This window comes from Carassius carassius, chromosome 27 (assembly GCF_963082965.1).
Source record: "Carassius carassius chromosome 27, fCarCar2.1, whole genome shotgun sequence".
NCBI lineage: Eukaryota > Metazoa > Chordata > Actinopteri > Cypriniformes > Cyprinidae > Carassius > Carassius carassius.
This window is the reverse complement of record NC_081781.1, coordinates 13,910,558-13,929,226: the sequence shown is the minus strand read 5'-3', so window position 1 is coordinate 13,929,226 and position 18,669 is coordinate 13,910,558. Positions and strand designations below refer to the sequence as shown.

Below are 18,669 nucleotides of genomic sequence, written 5' to 3'. Positions count from 1 at the left end.
GAAAGTATCAATGTTTCTATGAAATTATTAAGCAGCACGACTGTTTTCAAGATCACCAAACCAGAATGATTTCTGAAAGGCCATGTGACACTGAGACAGGAGTAATGATGCTGAAAATTCAGATTTGCCATCACAGGAAATTATGGTTTAATGATTGTTTTTATTGTAATAATATCTGACAATATTACACGCTTACTGCAGCCTGTTTTTTTTATCAAATAAATTCAGCCTTTGTGGGAAGAGAGGATTCTTTATATATATATATATATAAATTTTTTTTTTTTTTACAAATTTAGGACAATCCCAAGTGGTGGATATATTTATCTTTTTAATAATAATTTGTTGTTCTAATTCAAATATATGCAGCACTGTCCTCAAAAAAAAAAAAGGCTGCAAATGCATTAAATTAAAACATGCTGATTATTAGCTATGTACTTTTACAAAAATAGAGCTGATAGTTAAACTGTATTGATAACCTTTTATGTGATGCAGTTTGTATGATGCATGCAAAATGTACGCGTCTCAATCTGCTGCTGCAGGTTTCTGATAAAAATGACTTAACAACTAGGACAGCTAAAATCTTTAAGTCTACTTTTGAGCTTAGCTCTTGCTGTAAGAGAACAAGAACAGTTCAAAGACCAAAACCATGGCCTTGATTTTCAGGAAACAGCATGTACACAGTCCTCTGTTGACCCCTAAACACAAAAAGATAGTGTTCCTGTGATTATTACGTAACATCAGAACCATTTTTTTTTTTTACTTATTTCTTTGCTCTGTAGAATGATGGCAAGGCTCCGTGGAAGACCCAGGAAGCATCTACACACACACACACACACAAACAAAACAACATACTGGGAAAGTAAACAAACTGCGCTCTCAAAGGACAGGTCAACAAGCAGCATGAGCCCATAACAGGAACACTTCTGCCAGCGTATGATGACTCAGGAGGAAAAATGCTCATTTATAAAAATAAATGAATTTAATCTCTGAAACTAAATGTAAACTCAGTAAAAATAAGAGTTCATTTAAAAGAGAAATTGTTTTTTTCCTAAACTTTATTCAGTGGCATTCCATTTTCAGAACAGTTATCATTTTAACAAGTGCGGGTACTCAGAAATAAGCTAAAAGAAATAATCATGGTGCAATTTGCATCCCAACAAACACTGGAAAACCTGGTAAACTTGCTTTGAAAGTGCTACTCAATCCAAACTGTAAACAACAATAACTCTCTGAGATATGGCCAGTAATTTTTTATCAGCCAGAAAGCAGAACATTATGCCGACATAAAATCATTGTGAATTTGTGCTTTGTTTATATACATATAATTACACGTGTAAAATTCTAATCCCTCATATATGCCATGTTGCCATTACAATACTACTGCAGAATTGTTTTATTAAATAGTTTTCATGAATTGGTAATTTTCAATTATGCGCTCCATGCTAAAAGCCCATAAATTAGAATGCTTGGTCAACAGCATTTAACTAGAAGTTAAAATTCAGGTTCAGTATCTTTATTTATTTATTTACTGTTTCATACCAAACAACACATGTATGGATTCTTATGATTTTTATGTTTGTTTGTTTTTTCCATGTTTACATCTGTATTTTTAAGTAACTGTACTTCTACACAATACAGATCAGCAGTGCAAACAGAACATCTTATACTATGATCAAGAGATGGTCAACAAAGACATTACTTAGGTTAAGATTAATTTCAGTGTTTGATATGCAGAATCGGTAGGACTAATAACATGATTTGATTACAAGCAAAGATAAAACACCACCACATTGGTTTGCAATACTGCTAACTAAACCAGCATCTTCAGTGCATTTTATTTCTTCATCTCTTTCTTCTCAGCAATTTCCTCTTTAGTGAGGACTCTCTTTTCTTTAAAATTGACCCTATGGTTCTCTGCATGGCCTGGAAAACTGTACCACTGCATAACTGCCATTAGTCATCCAGTCTGGATCCTGAGAGCTGAGCTTCTCGGCCTGGCCTGGCTGTAAGCCCACCTGAACATCAGCCTTCAGTGTCCTGAGACTGCAGAGAGGGGCAGGCTGGAACCCCCTCAGTGCTTGATCAAATGGAACCGTGTGCTCCCATTTCCTATCTCCAGTAAGCTTCCTGTAGTTAAGGTCTCCTTTGAAGAGAATCAGCTCAGAGCCCTGAAGAGTGCTGTAGAGATCAGCTGCATCCACCGCCATGTCACAGAACTCATGGGGCAAGGTCCAAAAAAAGTGGTCATGGTAGGACCATGTACCCTCCTTCATGAAATGCTTCCATTGGACACCGCTGGCTGACATCCACTTGTGATTGGCTGCAATGGTCTGCATGATGGTCCACTCAAAGTCTTGTTTGGTGACGTCTGAGACGAACCACGGGTTGGACTTGCCATGAAATCGGATTTGCTTGGCTAGTCCGGCAGAGACAAGAAAGTCAGCAAGGACTAGATCGCTAATGAGCTCAAAACCAGCATTGTCTAAAATAATGTCCACTCTGGCATGCTTCATCCCAGAGGATCCGACTCCTTGAGCAGCAACCAGCGTTGACCAAACCATGCTGGAGTCATCCACTAGGATGAAGCGCTGGAGATCAGGAAGAGAATCGATGGGACTGGACTTTTGAGAGTTGTCCTGGCCGGCAGAGATGGACAGATCACACTTGTTTCCCCACAGAGAGACCTTCAAAACACACGGTAAACCAGATTATGTGGCATTATGCTATCACCAACAATGTAATATCAATAAAGTGCAGAAAACATGCTGAAAACAGTAGCCACTCCTAGGCATGTTACTTGGCACCACAAACTGAATGTCATTCGGGTAACAAGATTCTCTTCTACATTAAAGATGTGACTCTATAAGCTTATGGCTCATAGAATTCAATTAGAATCTTCCATCTGCACACAAACAAGATGATTTTCCCAGTTTCTGATGTTGTGTTCTGATGTCGTAGAGACATAATGTCCCAATAACAATTGTTTTTAAATGGAAGGTATCATTATACGCTGCAGCTAGGATCACGGAGACACTAACCTGGAGTAACTTGAGAAAGTTGTCTTGCAGCTGAATCTCAGTCAAGTTCTCCATGTTAGTGATGAGGTCCTGAAGGTATGTACAGAGGGTTTTAATGGCTTGTTGAGATTCAAAGAAGCTTTGCGTCTTTCCCTCCTTAAACACGTCAAACTTATCCATCGGTGGGCTTTGAAAACAAAATGAAAAGTCAGTTAAACAATTTAAAATGTACCAATGCAACACGGAGAGTACAAGTAATCTTGGTTAATTATTAAATTACTATTATTAATTACAAAACTACTTAAAGCACATTTAAGATAACACTTTAAATTACCATCATTGCCTTTAATTTACAATGGCTCTAAGAATTATGTAAACTACTTAAATTCTTCAACGCTATAGCATTTCTAAGGTAAGTCATAATTTTATATTAATTTAGAAATGTACATATTTCAGTTCTTACCATTATAAATCTGTCCTCTTGTTAAAATAACTTTCTTTCTTATTGCCGATTTTAAAATTTTAAATTTTTACTGATTTTACCCATTAATTTAACTTGTTTTAAATACCTAATTAATACAATTTGAATTGTAAAGTCTTAGTCTTCAAATGGACACATGGTTATATGGCATACATTAATTTACAATTCAAATTGTATTAATTAGGTATTTAAAACAAGTTAAATTAATGGGTAAAATCAGTAAAAAGTTTACTTTTTTTTTATATCATACTCTATCATTAAATAATATTTAATGATTGAGTATGATATAGAAAAAAGTTTATTTTTTACTATTAAATGACAAAGTCAAATTAAACTTTACAATATTTTGACTTTTAATTCAATGGTGTGAACTGTGAAAAATAACCACAGTAATAATTTCTGAATTTTTGATTGCTCAATGTATGGAGTAAGCTGATTTGCCTCACTTCATATACAGAGCCTCTTGGATCCTCCGGTACATGTAACACTCCACATAGAGCCATGGTGACTTGAACCAGCTGACAATCCTCCCGTCTTCCATCAGGTCCTGCTGTCTTCGCATGTATTCATTCCAGGCCTCTGAGTCCTCCGCATTATCAGTCAGAGGCAGCACAGGTTTGTCTGTGAGCAGTTCATTCCTCAGTTTGGACAGGAAGGAGATGGCCGTCTTCTCGGCCTGGATCCCATCCTGATAAAACACATTGTATAGAAGTTAAATCTGGGAAAACAAGTACAGGCGGGCCGGTTTTATTTTATGAATAACATGAAAATATAAGATCATATATACCTTTCCATATTCTTTGAAGAAATTGTCTTTATTGCGGTGTAACGTGTCTATCACTTTTGTGAGTATGGTTGGGAGTCTGTCTCTCACAGTCAGATAAGCAAAGGACCTAGAAATGGGCAATATTAAACATTTTAGATGTAAATTGTGGGATTCAGAAATATAGCTTTCACTAAAGTCAATAAATAAAGTCCATAACTAGATGATGATAGTTGTTGGTTAAGTCAGTGTCATTACATCCACATCCAGCAGCAGCATGGTTATTGAAATGAATGCGTTTCGAAAGCTGGTTTGTCATCTAAGTCACAGACTGCATTCGACAGAACATGACTTGAAACTGCCAATGTTGATCATAAATGCTGTTTAGGCAGGCAGATCTCTGGGTTGTTTTGAAACACAGCCATTGATAAGATTGTAAGACCTGCCTGTTCGACTTAGTGCAGCATGTATTGGTTATAACTGAACAATATGTAAACAGACGATAAATGTCATGCCGCAGCCTATTTTCATATAAACGACGTCAACGGTGAGGCATCAAAGCATATCTATGATAATAAAGACATACCCCTCAAACTCAGCAGACAGTGACAGCGGGACCAACACTCCCTCTGCCTCCATCTTTGCAAACAGGAAGGACTATCGTTAGAAGAAGGGATTTTCAACAAACTTTATTTGAGAACGACCGGTGACCAATTCAAAATGTAATGTGAAGGTATAAAATAATTTAATACAGTCTGTGTCATTTACTCGCATATCGTGGGAACAGCAACGATCACACACACATTAGCATGTTATTTGTTGTAGGTTTATGAGGAATCATTGGCCAACTCTAGCCGTCGATGTCGCTTTATCGTTGACTCTACTGTCCTCTAGTGGCCATGCGAAGAAACACACAAACATACAATAGCCTTTCAGACATATGACAACATTCAGATAGTATTTGTTAAAATTAACATGGCATTCAAAGCTGCATTTTATATTTAATTTAACGTCGATTCAATTTGAACAAGCCTGCACTGGTGAAAAAGAAAACATCTTAATCAGATGGTTTGTAGCCGATCTCAGCCTGGTCTGTTAATTGGCTGATTTTACAGGATCTTTGGCCACTTTTCAGCTAATCAAGCTGGGTGACCAGCCAGCCACACAGCTAAACAATAGCTCATCCAAAAAAGACCAGACAGAATCAGCTTAGTATTAGTATTTATGTTTTAACTATACCTATAGTACTACAACCCGAATTCCGAAGCCATGCTGTTGTTATAGCTGCAGTATGTGGTTTTGCATTGTCCTGCTGAAATAAACAAGGCCTTCCCTGAAATAGACGTTGTTTGGAGGGAAGCATATGTTGCTCTAAAACCTTTATATACCTTCCAGCATTCACAGAACCTTCCAAAACATGCAAGCTGCCCATACCGTATGCACTTATGCACCCCCATACCATCAGAGATGCTGGCTTTTGAACTGAACGCTGATAACATGATGGAAGGTCTCCCTCCTCTTTAGCCCGGAGGACATAGTACCTGCCTGTACTTGTTTTCCAACAAGAATGTCAAATTTGGACTCGTCTGACCATAAAACACTATTCCACTTTGAAATAGTCCATTTTAAATGAGCCTTGGCCCACAGGACACGACGGCGCTTCTGGACCATGTTCACATATGGCTTCCTTTTTGCATGATAGAGCTTTAGTTGGCATCTGCTGATGGCACGGCGGATTGTGTTTACCGACAGTGGTTTCTGAAAGTATTCCTGGGCCCATTTAGTAATGTCATTGACACAATCATGCCGATGAGTGATGCAGTGTTGTCTGAGAGCCCGAAGACCACGGGCATCCAATAAAGGTCTCCGGCCTTGTCCCTTACGCACAGAGATTTCTCCAGTTTCTCTGAATCTTTTGATGATGTTATGCACTGTAGATGATGAGATTTGCAAAGCCTTTGCAATTTGACGTTGAGGAACATTGTTTTTAAAGTTTTCCACAATTTTTTTACGCTGTCTTTCACAGATTGGAGAGCCTCTGCCCATCTTTACTTCTGAGAGACTCTGCTTCTCTAAGACAAAGCTTTTATAGCTAATCATGTTACATACCTGATATCAATTAACTTAATTAATCACTAGATGTTCTCCCAGCTGAATCTTTTCAAAACTGCTTGCTTTTTTAGCCATTTGTTGCCCCCGTGCCAACTTTTTTGAGACCTGTAGCAGGCATTTAATTTTAAATGAGCTAATTAAGTGGATAAAAGTGTAAAATTTCTCAGTTTAAACATTTGCTACGTTATCTATGTTCTATTGTGAATAAAATATTGGCTCATGTGATTTGAAATTCCTTTAGTTTTCATTTTATTAAAATTTAAAAAACGTCCCAACTTTCCCGGAATTCGGGTTGTATCTCAGGATGACATTTTCATGGACCTCTAAGGATCTAAGGGGCTGTTGTTACTGAGTCAGTGGTTTTAAAAAAGATAAGTCAGGTTTGTTTTATATATCTAATTTGTATGTACTGAAAAAGTTGCTTGCTTGATATGGATACTACACTAATTTCTAAACTGGTAACATTTTATTATTCTGTCTACAGACAGCAGCACCAATTCTGACTAAACTATATTTAATGATGCTAATGTGATTTTTAGAAATTGGAAACAGAAACCATAGTTACCAGATGTATTTATCTCCCCACCAGACCACATGGCCCTAACACCGCTTACTCTGGAGACACCAGCCCCCAACTTCCCTTTCCTTAGTCTTTTTTTTTTTTGCAAACCCACGACTCGAAGCTGGCATCCTCATTTTGCATTGTTAAATGTCATTGCTGTTGTAGACTAGTTTTAATATATTTTCTTGCCATTTTCTTCCAATTCTTGTAAGTATTTGTTCATGTTATGTACCCGTGTTATTCATTTCCTGATATCTCTAGCAGGCCTGGTCAAGCCAGCTCACATCCTGTTCTCCTTAGTGACGTGAAAGCTTAGAAACTCAAGCAGAGCACAAAGACACAAGCATAGTAAAAAGGAAAATAGTATTATTTTAAACCATGTCCAGCTTCACATGAAATTGTTCAGAATAGAATCAAAGCAATGATTTTAGATTGCCCTAAAAAAGATTTTAGGTAAATGTAATTCCTTTTACAATAAAATGTAGCTATTTAAAGGCTAAATGCATTTAAATCACTACAACTAAGCTATAGCTAATAAAAAAGTAAAACATGGAAAAGGACCAATCAAAGGTCAGGATGATCCTAGTAGTTACTTTTAATTCACATTATAATAAATTAATTGAATACTGAGAACATAAAAAAGGATAGTTGTTCTGAGACTAAAAGGAAATGTTTTTACTCACCATATTTATATAAACATTTATTTTATTGTGGTATAAACATTTAAAACAGGTGTCTTTTAAAGACTTTAGTAAAAGTGAAAAAATAAAATACCAATAAAAATGTTTAATAACAATTGTTGCAAATACATAAAAGCACACATAAAAGAAAACTTAAATTGCAAATACTCAACTAAAATCTAAACAAAAAAAACTAAACGAAAAAAACAGTCGGTCATAATTAATTTTGTGATTTATTTAATACTTAAACTTAAGTCACATAATGAGTGAATAAATTGTATTAGTTTTAATATATTTATATCGTTTTCACCCAAAGGATACGGAATAAATATATATTGTTGAAATTACATTTAATACTGATTATATATATTTAAACTAATAATAAGCCTCATTAAGTTTATAGCAGCCTGTGGGTGTGAAATCATCGCGCTCCAAATAATACGCGCATTTCTCGTGAGCTCATTTCTCTTGGCTGTAAAAGTGCGGTCTGTCAACCGAAATGCAAATAGCCCTTCTGCGTGTATCTGTCTCGATATGTTATCTTCGTGTGGGGGTGGGTAGCGTGACCTACGGCTATCCAACTCCACTAAAATCCGTTTATGTGTAACGTTCACCAACGATCGTCTCCCCTGAATGATTACTTCACATTCATCTCCGCTGCACCGTGAACACATGAGGAGAACGACACCCGTAACGTTTACTAGAGCATACATTTGGCGGCTCTTAGCGCCGAAGACGGTTTGTTTTGGCATCCCAGGGAAGTGGGTTTTACAACCGCTGTTTTAAGCCCTTTTAGACAGTCATGTGATTGTAACGTAACCCGACCGGAAAACACCGACGACCATCGCCGCCAATGCTGCGTTTTAGAGGAACAGAGCAGCTGCGAGCCCAACGGACAAGTCTCCCGGTAACAGACAACAACTCACCCAACTCCACACACTCACGCGGAGGAAAGGTACGTGTGCTTACACCCATCAACCTTTATCATTTACCGCTCAATTTATGTCTTTGTTGTTTTTCGTTTAGTTTATTTATTCGATGACCACCCCTTCCCCCCGTGTGTAAGTGTGTGTGTGTGTCCGTTTCACGAAGCTCCGTTTATTTTAGCTCCTCTTCCCTGATGCTCGCTAAGCTCCGTTGTGGGTTTATATCGCTGTTATTGTTGTGATTTTTCGGCTATATTCACGATAAGGTCGTTGGATCATGCGCTGATTGAGCAGGGAGCGTTTGCGCGTGATCGTATCAGTCAGCACGTTTCAGTTTTTGACGGCTTATTTTCTATTTGCGAAGAAAAACAGATTGCGGAAGTGGTCGGTCTCTGTGGGAGATCTGTCCGTTCCACGTGTCTCCGTGGTGGGAGGAGCTAGTTTACAAACCCACAATGAGAACAAGTCGAAGCTGTGGCGAAATGAATTGGAACTGAAGTTAGGCGTGTTATCTCTGTGCGAGGAACTGCAAAGCTATAGATTATATTTGGGTACCAGGAAACACTTGTAAACCGTTTATAAATGTAACTTACGTGGATAAAATCTGTCATGCGCTGTTTCTGTATTCCAACAATTTTCGATGGTTGCTGAATGCTGGGTGACTCAAAGCTTCACTCAAGAAGTTTGTCTAATTCAAATCGATTTAACAGACTATTAATTATTTTAGAAATGCTGTCTGCTAGAGAAGGCTGTTTTATTCTACTTCCTCAGGTGCTGCCATGTTGACATCACATGACCACATGCAATTAACCGCAGTGGGCAGCAGTCTTTCTGGAACTACATGTCCATGTGGGAAATTAAATAATCTTTTAACAATAACCCAATACATCTCTACTGCCAGCTACTTTTTTTTAAAAAACGTATAAATAAACATCAGGTCAACAACGGAAATGTCCACCAATCAGATTATTGCTTAAAAATAAATACTTAAGTATTTGCATTGCAAAGAACTTAATATATAATCAACAGTTTCCCCCTTGGTTTTTAATTAAATGTCACTTGCAGTGCCTCTTGTGATTGTAGTTCTGGAATCCATTTAAATCAAACTTTGTAATATTGTGATTTCACATCATTGCTACATTATTCACATTATTCTAGGATCAAATCAGAGAATGTCTTGTATGTGTAGAAGACCGAGGAAAATCAGACGGATGATTGAAAGGAGCCAGTTAAACTTAAATTAAGAAATGCCTATTTTGCAGTGTTTATGCACTGCTACGTGACATTACAACCCATGGGAATGAGTCTGTAGGTTTTGTGGACTTGTAGACTGTTCTCCACTCGAAGGGTTTGAGAGGAAGTAGCCTCAGGAATGCTGCCTGAAGAGCGAGTCATGTGACACAAAGCCTGTCATTGACCTTTAGGGCAATGGACATTCAAGACATTGAGGCTGCTGAGCTGGTTCTGGTGGATGAGGGTTAATAACCTCAGGGTTCAGTGTTCAAAGGTTGCATCAGATGTGGGACCCATGGTTGGATCTGACTGCTCTGTTGGGACCATGTTGTCAGGGTAGCAGTGTTGAGATGGTAGTCTGACTGTTTTTATGCTGTCTAACAAGTTGGTTGCTTTAAAATCGCTAATGGATATTATATTAGAATCAAATTTAATTCAGATAATATACTGGTGTTCCTAGATTATAACTGGTCTCAGATATTTGAAGATATATCTTGGGAGAATATAAAAAAAATTAAAATGGGTTGATTATGAAAACCACTCCACTTAGAGTCATTCTGTTTGTAAATATCTTGAATCCATAATCCGCAAAGCCTTCCTACAGCTTGATCAAAGGGAATTGCTCAGTCTGAAATATGAGTGGGAAGTAGATTTGCCAGTATAAAGAAAATGGCAAAATAAATTAAATGCTGTGCCTTAAAAGCTCTGTATGGACTGCTTTAAAAGCACCGTAATTAAATCCTGTCACTTAAAGCTATAGCACACCTTCCCAACAAGCAACACCGTTCATTTTAGTTAAAACATGGTGGGAAAGGGTTGTGTGCCAAAGGGTTATACTTGGGGTTAAAAATGTTACCTTTAAACTCTAACTACGAGAAATAGTAGCCTACTAGTTAAAATATACAAGTGTATCGTAGAGGTTAGCTTATTGTTTGGGTTGAAAGTGTTGGAATACATTTTTTATTTTTTTCCCCGGTGGTTCACTGCTGATTAAGTCCATATCAACAGACAACTTAAGTCTTCTTTTACTCATTCTCTCTCTTTTTTTTTTTTTTCTTCTTGTGCATTGTGGTCTGTAGTAGACAGGAAGTTGACTGTCATCTCTGGCCCTTTCTGTGTAGGAGGAAGTATGGAGCTGGCCAATCATGGTCTTATCCTTCTGCAGCAGCTCAACGCGCAGAGGGAGTTTGGCTTCCTGTGTGACTGCACGGTCGCCATCGGTGATGTCTTTTTCAAAGCACACAAGGCTGTACTGGCCGCATTCTCGAACTACTTCAGAATGCTCTTTATACACCAGGACAGGTAACGGCTTTATGTGTGGTTTTAAAGTCCGTTTTGTGTTTAAACTGAATGGTGTGATATGGTGAGCTGATAATAATTCTTATGTTACATCTAATTAACGGCCAATATTAAATGAATAATTCACCCCAAAATGAAAACGGTCATTAATGACTTACTCTCATGTCATTTTAAAGCTGTAAGACCTTTATTCATCTTCGGAACAAATTAAGATATTTTTGATAAAAAAAATAATAATAATAAATAATAATAAAATAATAATAATTAAATTGCGGCAATGCAATTTAAGTGTTCTTAGGCCCAGAAATGTAGTATGGACATCGTTAAAATGGTCTATGTGACATCAGTGGTTCAACCGTAGCTTTACGAAGCTACGAGAACACATTTGTTTGGAAGGGAAAACAAATGACTATTCAATCATTCTTTGGAGAGTATCACAATGCATGCACATGCTTTTCTCTGCACGTAAACATTGCATGTTTGTGGTGCTGTTGACGTAGAACATTTTGTGATACTCTCCAAAATGGCACTAGGGTGATCCGGAGGAACAATTCAATTGCTGAATAAAGTGTTTGTTTTTCTTTGCTCACAAAAAGAAGCCTTCTTGTAGCTTCTTAAAATTACGGTTGAACCACCGATGTCACATGGAATATTTTAACGATGTCCTTACTACATTTCTATTCCTTGATCGTGGAAGTAGCCTTACGGTCTATGGAGGGTCAGAGAGCTCTCCGATTTCATCAAAAAATTCTTAATTTGTGTTCCGAAAATGAACGAAGATCTTACAGATTTAAACTGATATGACGGCGAGTTATTAATGACGGAATTTTCATTTTTGGGGGAACTATCCCTTTTATATTCTAAGTGATGTTGTCCAAAACACTACAACCTAAAATCATCTGTTTTAAAAGTTAAGTGAATTTAGGCATCACAACATTTATAATGTGCAGTATGAAAAAGGCTTGAATACACTACATGACTTTTCAAATCTGATCCACACTGAATGATTTAGGATTATGCATTACCAGACTTTCATGTTGTCCTGAACACAACAAACTCATGCATTAACATGCACTTCATTGCTAGTAGTCACATGACACCACGTGTTCTTAAAGGATCCAAACATGTTTTATAACCTCGGACTAAACACAATCATAGGGTGAAGCAAAAAAAAAAATGTGTCTGTGAATCTTTGCCCATCATGCAATGCATAATTTTTTCATTTATATTTACTTTATTTTCTACTCTTTTAAAATCTGCAGACTGGCTCTTCTTTTTGGCAACAAGCATTGACTAATCCAGACTGTAATGATGCAAAAGTCATGCTGTGTATTCCAACCCTGATGATTAAAGTAACAAACATTAATTTAAATGTAAGTTGTTCTGGAGAAAATGCACCGTTATCAACTGCACAAATGGCCAATTTTGATACGGTGCCCTCCACTAATATTGGCACCCTTGGTAAATATGAGCAAAGGCTGTTGTGAAAATAAATCTACTTTGTCTATCCTTTTGAGCTTTCATTCCAAAAATTCACAAAGTTCTAACCTATCATGAAGTAAAACTGAAAGTGGGGAGAAAATCTCAATGTGAAATCTTTCTTTAGTTCATGTTGGCCACAATTATTGGCATCCATTTATTGCACGTCCTTTTCCCAAGATAATAGTTCTGAGTTTTTTTTTCTATAATGCCTGAAGAGTTTGGAGAACACCTGATAAGAGATCTGAGACCAAACCTTCATCCAGAATATCTCCACATGCTTCAGATTCCCAGCTCCATGTACTGCTTCTCTTCAACTCGCCCCACTCCTTTTCTCTAGGGATCAGGTCTGGGGACTGCAACAGCCATCTTAGAAGTTCCTTTTTGTGTTAAGTGACACCCTCTTTTTTTGTGCTGATTTTGATGTTTTTATTATTATTATTATTATTATTTATTGTCCTGATGGAAGAGCCAACCACGGCCCATTCTAAGATGTATAATGGGCAGTGGGCCAGTCAGGTTTAGATTATTATTATTATTATTAATTTTTATATATCTCTATATATCTGTTGGTATTTGATAAAATCCATGATGCAGTGCATCTGAACAAGATGTCCAGGACCTCTGGCAGAAAAACCACAACATTAAAGATTCATTAGTGTATTTATCCCTGGACGTGGGGTACCTTTTTTTTTTTTTTTTTTCTTTTTTGTACTAGCCCATCTGGTGGGTTTGCTTTTAAAAAAACTTTTTTTTTTTAAGTTTCATCTGACCGTAGAAGCTAGTGCCATTTGAAGTTCCAACTGAATATGCTGGAGTTTGAAACCCTCCCAAACAATGTGTGGTGTAAGGGCTGTTTGATTTTGATTTAGTTTTTTTTAGGCTTTCTGGCCCCAAGACTCAACTAATCACTGCAATTCTCCAGCTGTGGTCCTTGGAGAGTCTTTGGCCCCTCAAACTCTCCTCCTCACTCTGTATATTAGGACGATATAGACATGTCCTCTTCCAGGCAAATTTGTAACCTCTCTAGTTGATTTGGAACCTCTTAATTATTGCCCTGATGCTGGAAACGTTTTTTTTTTTTTTTAAAGCTTTGGCTCTTTTCTTAAAGCCACTTTCTATTTTGTGAAGCTCAACAATCTTGTTCTGCACATCAGAACCAGATTTTGTTTTTACTCCTTGTGATGGAGGATTAAGGGAATTTGGCCTTTTTGTGTTCCTCTTATTTATAATCCTGTGAATCAGGAAACCATGGCTGGACAATTTAATTCTCCTAGTCACACTGGTGTGCTAGAAAATATAAATTGGAATATTAACTTCAGAGATATTTTACTCGTAAGAGTTTTCTCAACAATTTCAATTGTTTTACTTCAGTGATCGGTTGGAATTTTTTGAATGAGAGATCAAAAGGATAAAACCATGCAGATTTATTTACACAGCCACCTTTACTCCTATTTACCAAGGGGTGCCAATATTGGTATAGGGCACCGTAATTGATAATCAAAAGATTGAGTAATTGAGATACATATTAGTAAACATTTGAAGTGGATCAAAGCTGTCCTAAAACACTAACCATTCTTGTCTTAGGACATCTTTGATGAACGTTTTGGATCCACTGCAAATGTTGATTACTGTATATTCTTTCTCTCATATATGTTCATATTCACTATATATATATATATATATATATATATATATATATATATATATATATATATATATATATATATATATTAGGGGTGTAACGGTGCGCAAAAATCACGATTCGGTACGTACCTCGGTTTTAAAGTCATGGTTCGGTTCATTTTCGGTACAGTAAGGGAAAAAAATGCAAACATTAAACTGCAGGTTGTTTATTACTATAAACTTTTTTTTAACAATTTGTTCAGTAGCAGCAGCGCGTCAGCGCCGCGTCAGGCACCATTCTGGTGTGTAAAGACACAGAAAACGCGAAGCAGGTGTCACGCTCCTGACACGCAGCAGAAACGCCACGCTCACGCCACGCGGCCAGTGTGTCACCGGCCTTAGAATCAGCTGCAGGGTGGGATTTGCCCTGAACGCAGAGACTTCCGCCACTTAATATGTTCGTTTGGAAACACGAAAATGTATATGTTCCGCAAACAAAATATTGCATTCGGTCATTCGGTACACACGTGCACCGTACCGAAAGCCCTGTACCGAAACGGTCCGGTACGAATACACGTACCGCTACACCCCTAAAATAAATATATATATATATATATATATATATATATATATATATATATATATATATATATATATATATATCTCATTCTCTATAAGCTAAATTTTGGTATTAAAGCACTTTTATAGAATAAACACTGGTTTTCAATGGTCTCTCAACCAGTGACTGTGTTCGCTTGAAGCCTGCTGACATTCAGCCTGACATCTTCAGTTACCTCCTCAATCTGATGTACACCGGAAAACTGGCGACGCAGTTAATCGACCCGGCTCGCCTGGAGCAGGGCGTCAAGTTCCTCCATGCATACCCTCTCATTCAGGAGGCAAGTCTGGCTAGCCATGTGGCTCAGGCACATCATGAGGTCAGCCTTCCCCTATCGTCCTCTCTTTATGGCATTCAGATATCAGACCAACAGGCCCCACTCACAAACCGCCTCTCTGCAAGAACGCATCTCTCTTCGCCGTTTGACTTGGAAGGTGGCGGTTTGCTTGATGGCAAGTGCGTTACCACAAACAAAGCTACCTCACTGACGCGGCCTGTATCCAAGCACAGGCAAGCTCTGTCTGAAACCGAGGTAGAAGCGTCTGCGAGCACCAGTCAGTTTGTGAGGGAAGGCGGCGAGATGGAAACATCTGCAGGTGAAGCCCCGTCTTGCTCCGTTAGCGCTAACACCATTCTACATGTGAAGCCCAGCATCATGAGAAGAAGTTCTTCTATGAGGAAGCATTATACGTGCCACGTCTGCGGGGGCCGCTTCACCCAGCGAGGAGCCTTACGAGAGCACCTGCTTCTACACTCCCAGGCTATGCTCCCCCTGGTGTTAGAGTCCGTCAGTGCGGCGTTCCCCATGCCGACTGGAGGTGCTGCTACGCCAGAGGTCGAAGAAGTCCTGAGAGGCAGCGAAGCCACCGCAGTCACTCCCATCATCGTGGACGCTGCTAGTGACAGCGAGCAACATCTGTACTCAAAAGACTCGCCACATCCTGAAACCGCCATGCCTGTCCCAACAACAACCGCAGTCAGTCTGTGCACCGCTCAGTCCCAGGCGGACACACCGCCTCCGTCTGATATCGCTGATATCGACAATCTAGAGGGTGCAGCTGACATGGAGCGGGAAGTGAAGCGGAGGAAGTATGAGTGCTCCACATGTGGCCGCAAATTCATCCAGAAGAGCCACTGGAGAGAGCACATGTACATCCATACGGGAAAACCGTACCGCTGCAGCGCCTGTGGCAAGAGCTTCTGTCGGGCCAACCAGGCGGCCCGGCACGTTTGCATGAATCTGGGCTCGGAGCCAGCGTACACCATGGTGGACCGACAGAGCATGGAGCTGTGCGCCGCGGATGACTCCAACCAAATGGAGGCGCTGTTTCTGGGCTCTTCTGGGAGACCGTACAAATGCAATGTGTGTGAAATGACCTTTTCCAGCCCCAATGAAGTGATCAAGCACCTGTGCTTCAACCAGGGTGTGCTCTCGGGTGCAGCGGCTGGAGAAATGGGCGTCAGTGGGCTGAACAGTGACAGCCTGGCCAAAGACGATGGCTCAGATTCATCCAACGGTGGGCCATTAATGACGCCCATCAAAACTGAGGAAGTCTTTGTGGAATAGATTCACGTCCATTTACTTAAGAGTATTGTTGTTTTTTTTGTTTTTTATAAATTGTATTGCATTTGTTGGTAAATTATGATCCGAAGTTAAGCTACAGATGGAAAATTGTTATATTGTTTCTTTTTGGGGGGGGGGGGGGGGGGTTTACTTCTTTTGAAAAGTACTTCTACTTTATGCTTTTTTTAACACATGCATTCATGTACTATATTTATGACAGATTTACAGTAGGGTTAGTCCAACGAGTCCATTTCCTGCTTCGTTCTGTATTCCGTTCAAGGGTTTTATTGGCTACTCGTTTCATTTGTAGTTAAAGTTTGTAGTAAAATTTGTGGTTAAAGCTCTTCCTCTGCCTAACGGTCTACAGGAAAAGGATGTAGTGAACTGCTGAAGTCCTGTGTTTATCACTATGCAGACCAGACGTGGACCTCTTTAAGTTGGTTTGGTAACTTAACGGAAAGTTTAAAATATTAAAGCCACACAATGATTAGTTCATGGGTACAGCACCAACATTTCTTTTGGGCGAAAAAAAACAACAAACAAAAAAACCCGTATTTTTCTGAGCAGCTAAATGTGGGTCCTGGTCGAGGATGAGTTTTCACTACCTCAACCGGTTTTAGACATGCAGTATCTGACTTACCTGAAATTTACAGCAAAGGGTCGAGGATCAAAGTCAACTTTATCTTCCAGTGCCTCCAAGGAGTTCCACAGATCTCAAAGTTTTTCTTTCTGAGGCTGTTTCTAATTTCTCATTACATGCTTTGGGTTAGCAAGAGCAAGGTGTAATTGTAGATAACCTTCATGCAGTGCCAGATTACCTTTTAACATCACTTATATTGTTAATGTGACCCACAATATATTTGTCTAATTTTCCACTTTTGTCAGTTTATTACAGTGGTTTTTTTGTGTGCCAATGCCACCTAAATGATAAACATCCTTGCTGTAAAATTGTTCAACAGCAATCTGGTTGTGTTGCTCTCACTGTGGTTCAACATGTTTACAGTTGTGCTGTGTTTAATCAAAGTTTTTATGGTGTGTGTGAATTTAGAAAACACCGTGGCCAATCGTACAAGTGTGTGTGTGTGTGTGTGTGTGTGTGTATGTATATAACAACATTGATTGAAGAGAGCTATTTCTGTCACTGTTTGCCAATTTAATTTTGCCATGAAATCATTTGCTTGAATATGCTCTTAAATTCCTTATTTTTGAGTTTTATATAACTTTTCTAATTTTATGTACAGTGCTTTATTTACAAAGAATTTTATAATCTCAGAGGTTGTATATTGTTCAATGCATTTACTGTTGAATATTATCCATTAGAGTGTACCACGTGTCAGTGTGTGTATTTGTCATCTCTGCTTCGGCTGTCTTTGTTTTAATGAAACTGACAGCGAGGTCATGCTGTAAAAGCACTGATATCTACTAAAGATCCCTGACTACTTTACTCATTATACTTGTGCTACATCAGGAAACTTCTGTCATTTACAACCAGGGTGATTTACATTCAGTGCTAAATATTTCATCTGTCTTTCTCTTGGTAAAGACCTGGTAGGAATTTATTGTAAAAGCACTGTGAGTTAAGTTACTACTGAATAGTTAATTAGAGTCCATGACCATTTGCTTCATTTTGTTACAAGGATTATTATTATTTTTTTATTTTATTTTTTAATGCTGTAATTATTAATTTTTCTTATTTGTAATCATACATCAGGCAAAGTCATGCCTTTTATTTCCTTTAATATTGATGCAACTCTTTATTATTTGTACATATGCAAGTTGTTACTCATTGAGGCAGTTTTAGGGAGGAAGGGTAAAGGTGCCCCCTCAAACGCACAAACCCGAAAGCCAAGGCACGCATACTGTGATCTCTCGCTCCTCAGGAACATGAACCGTTGTCTCTGGAAAAAATACTTCCTTTGCCTTTTTGTTGTGAATGATGATAATAAATCCTTATGTTTTGAATTGTGTCATTCTTTTCTGAATATACACTACTGTTCAAAAGGTTTTTTTTTTCAGCAAGGTAGATATTACAAATATTAATAAAAATATTTTTTTTTAATTGCAATATTTCACTATTATTTTTATCAAATAAATTCAGCATTGGTGAAGCCATAGGAAATGTAAAAAATTTTTTACCAATCTTTGAACAAAATAGCAGTTACTTATTTTTTTAAATCCTGTCTGGTTGTGTGAGCCACAAGATGGCACCATTGTGTTTTGTATGTGGGGCCACTACACCAAAACTTGCAAAAACGTGAATTTTGTGAATTTTAACGCTTAAATATTACCCGCATTTATCTTATGCCAG

General features: G+C 38.2%; 2 protein-coding genes across 2 annotated transcripts; one reads left to right on the top strand and one right to left on the bottom strand.

Annotated features, from left to right (window-relative positions):
- Window positions 1-1,895: 1,895 nt before the first annotated feature.
- On the bottom strand, window positions 1,896-5,054 carry armt1 (acidic residue methyltransferase 1). Its single transcript, XM_059512840.1, has 5 exons — window positions 4,848-5,054; window positions 4,286-4,391; window positions 3,945-4,186; window positions 3,039-3,204; window positions 1,896-2,684 (listed from the first exon to the last, which is right to left on the bottom strand). Exons 1-5 carry the CDS (start codon window positions 4,898-4,900, stop codon window positions 1,905-1,907), a joined length of 1,347 nt encoding a protein of 448 aa, XP_059368823.1. The 5' UTR covers window positions 4,901-5,054; the 3' UTR covers window positions 1,896-1,904.
- Window positions 5,055-8,042: 2,988 nt separating this feature from the next.
- zbtb2b (zinc finger and BTB domain containing 2b) lies at window positions 8,043-18,323 on the top strand. Its single transcript, XM_059512839.1, has 3 exons — window positions 8,043-8,570; window positions 10,896-11,076; window positions 14,921-18,323. Exons 2-3 carry the CDS (start codon window positions 10,904-10,906, stop codon window positions 16,362-16,364), a joined length of 1,617 nt encoding a protein of 538 aa, XP_059368822.1. The 5' UTR covers window positions 8,043-8,570; window positions 10,896-10,903; the 3' UTR covers window positions 16,365-18,323.
- Window positions 18,324-18,669: the final 346 nt, after the last annotated feature.

Bases quoted from the DNA above. Each gene is read 5' to 3' on its own strand.
- armt1 (XM_059512840.1), bottom strand. From the start codon at position 4,900: ATGGAGGCAGAGGGAGTGTTGGTCCCGCTGTCACTGTCTGCTGAGTTT. The intron at 4,187-4,285 runs GTATATATGATC...GTGTTTTATCAG, and splicing joins TCTTCAAAGAATATGGAAAG to GATGGGATCCAGGCCGAGAA. The intron at 3,205-3,944 runs GTGAGGCAAATC...TTGTTTTCAAAG, and splicing joins CAAGAGGCTCTGTATATGAA to CCCACCGATGGATAAGTTTG.
- zbtb2b (XM_059512839.1), top strand. From the start codon at position 10,904: ATGGAGCTGGCCAATCATGGTCTTATCCTTCTGCAGCAGCTCAACGCG. The intron at 11,077-14,920 runs GTAACGGCTTTA...TCTCTCAACCAG, and splicing joins CTCTTTATACACCAGGACAG to TGACTGTGTTCGCTTGAAGC.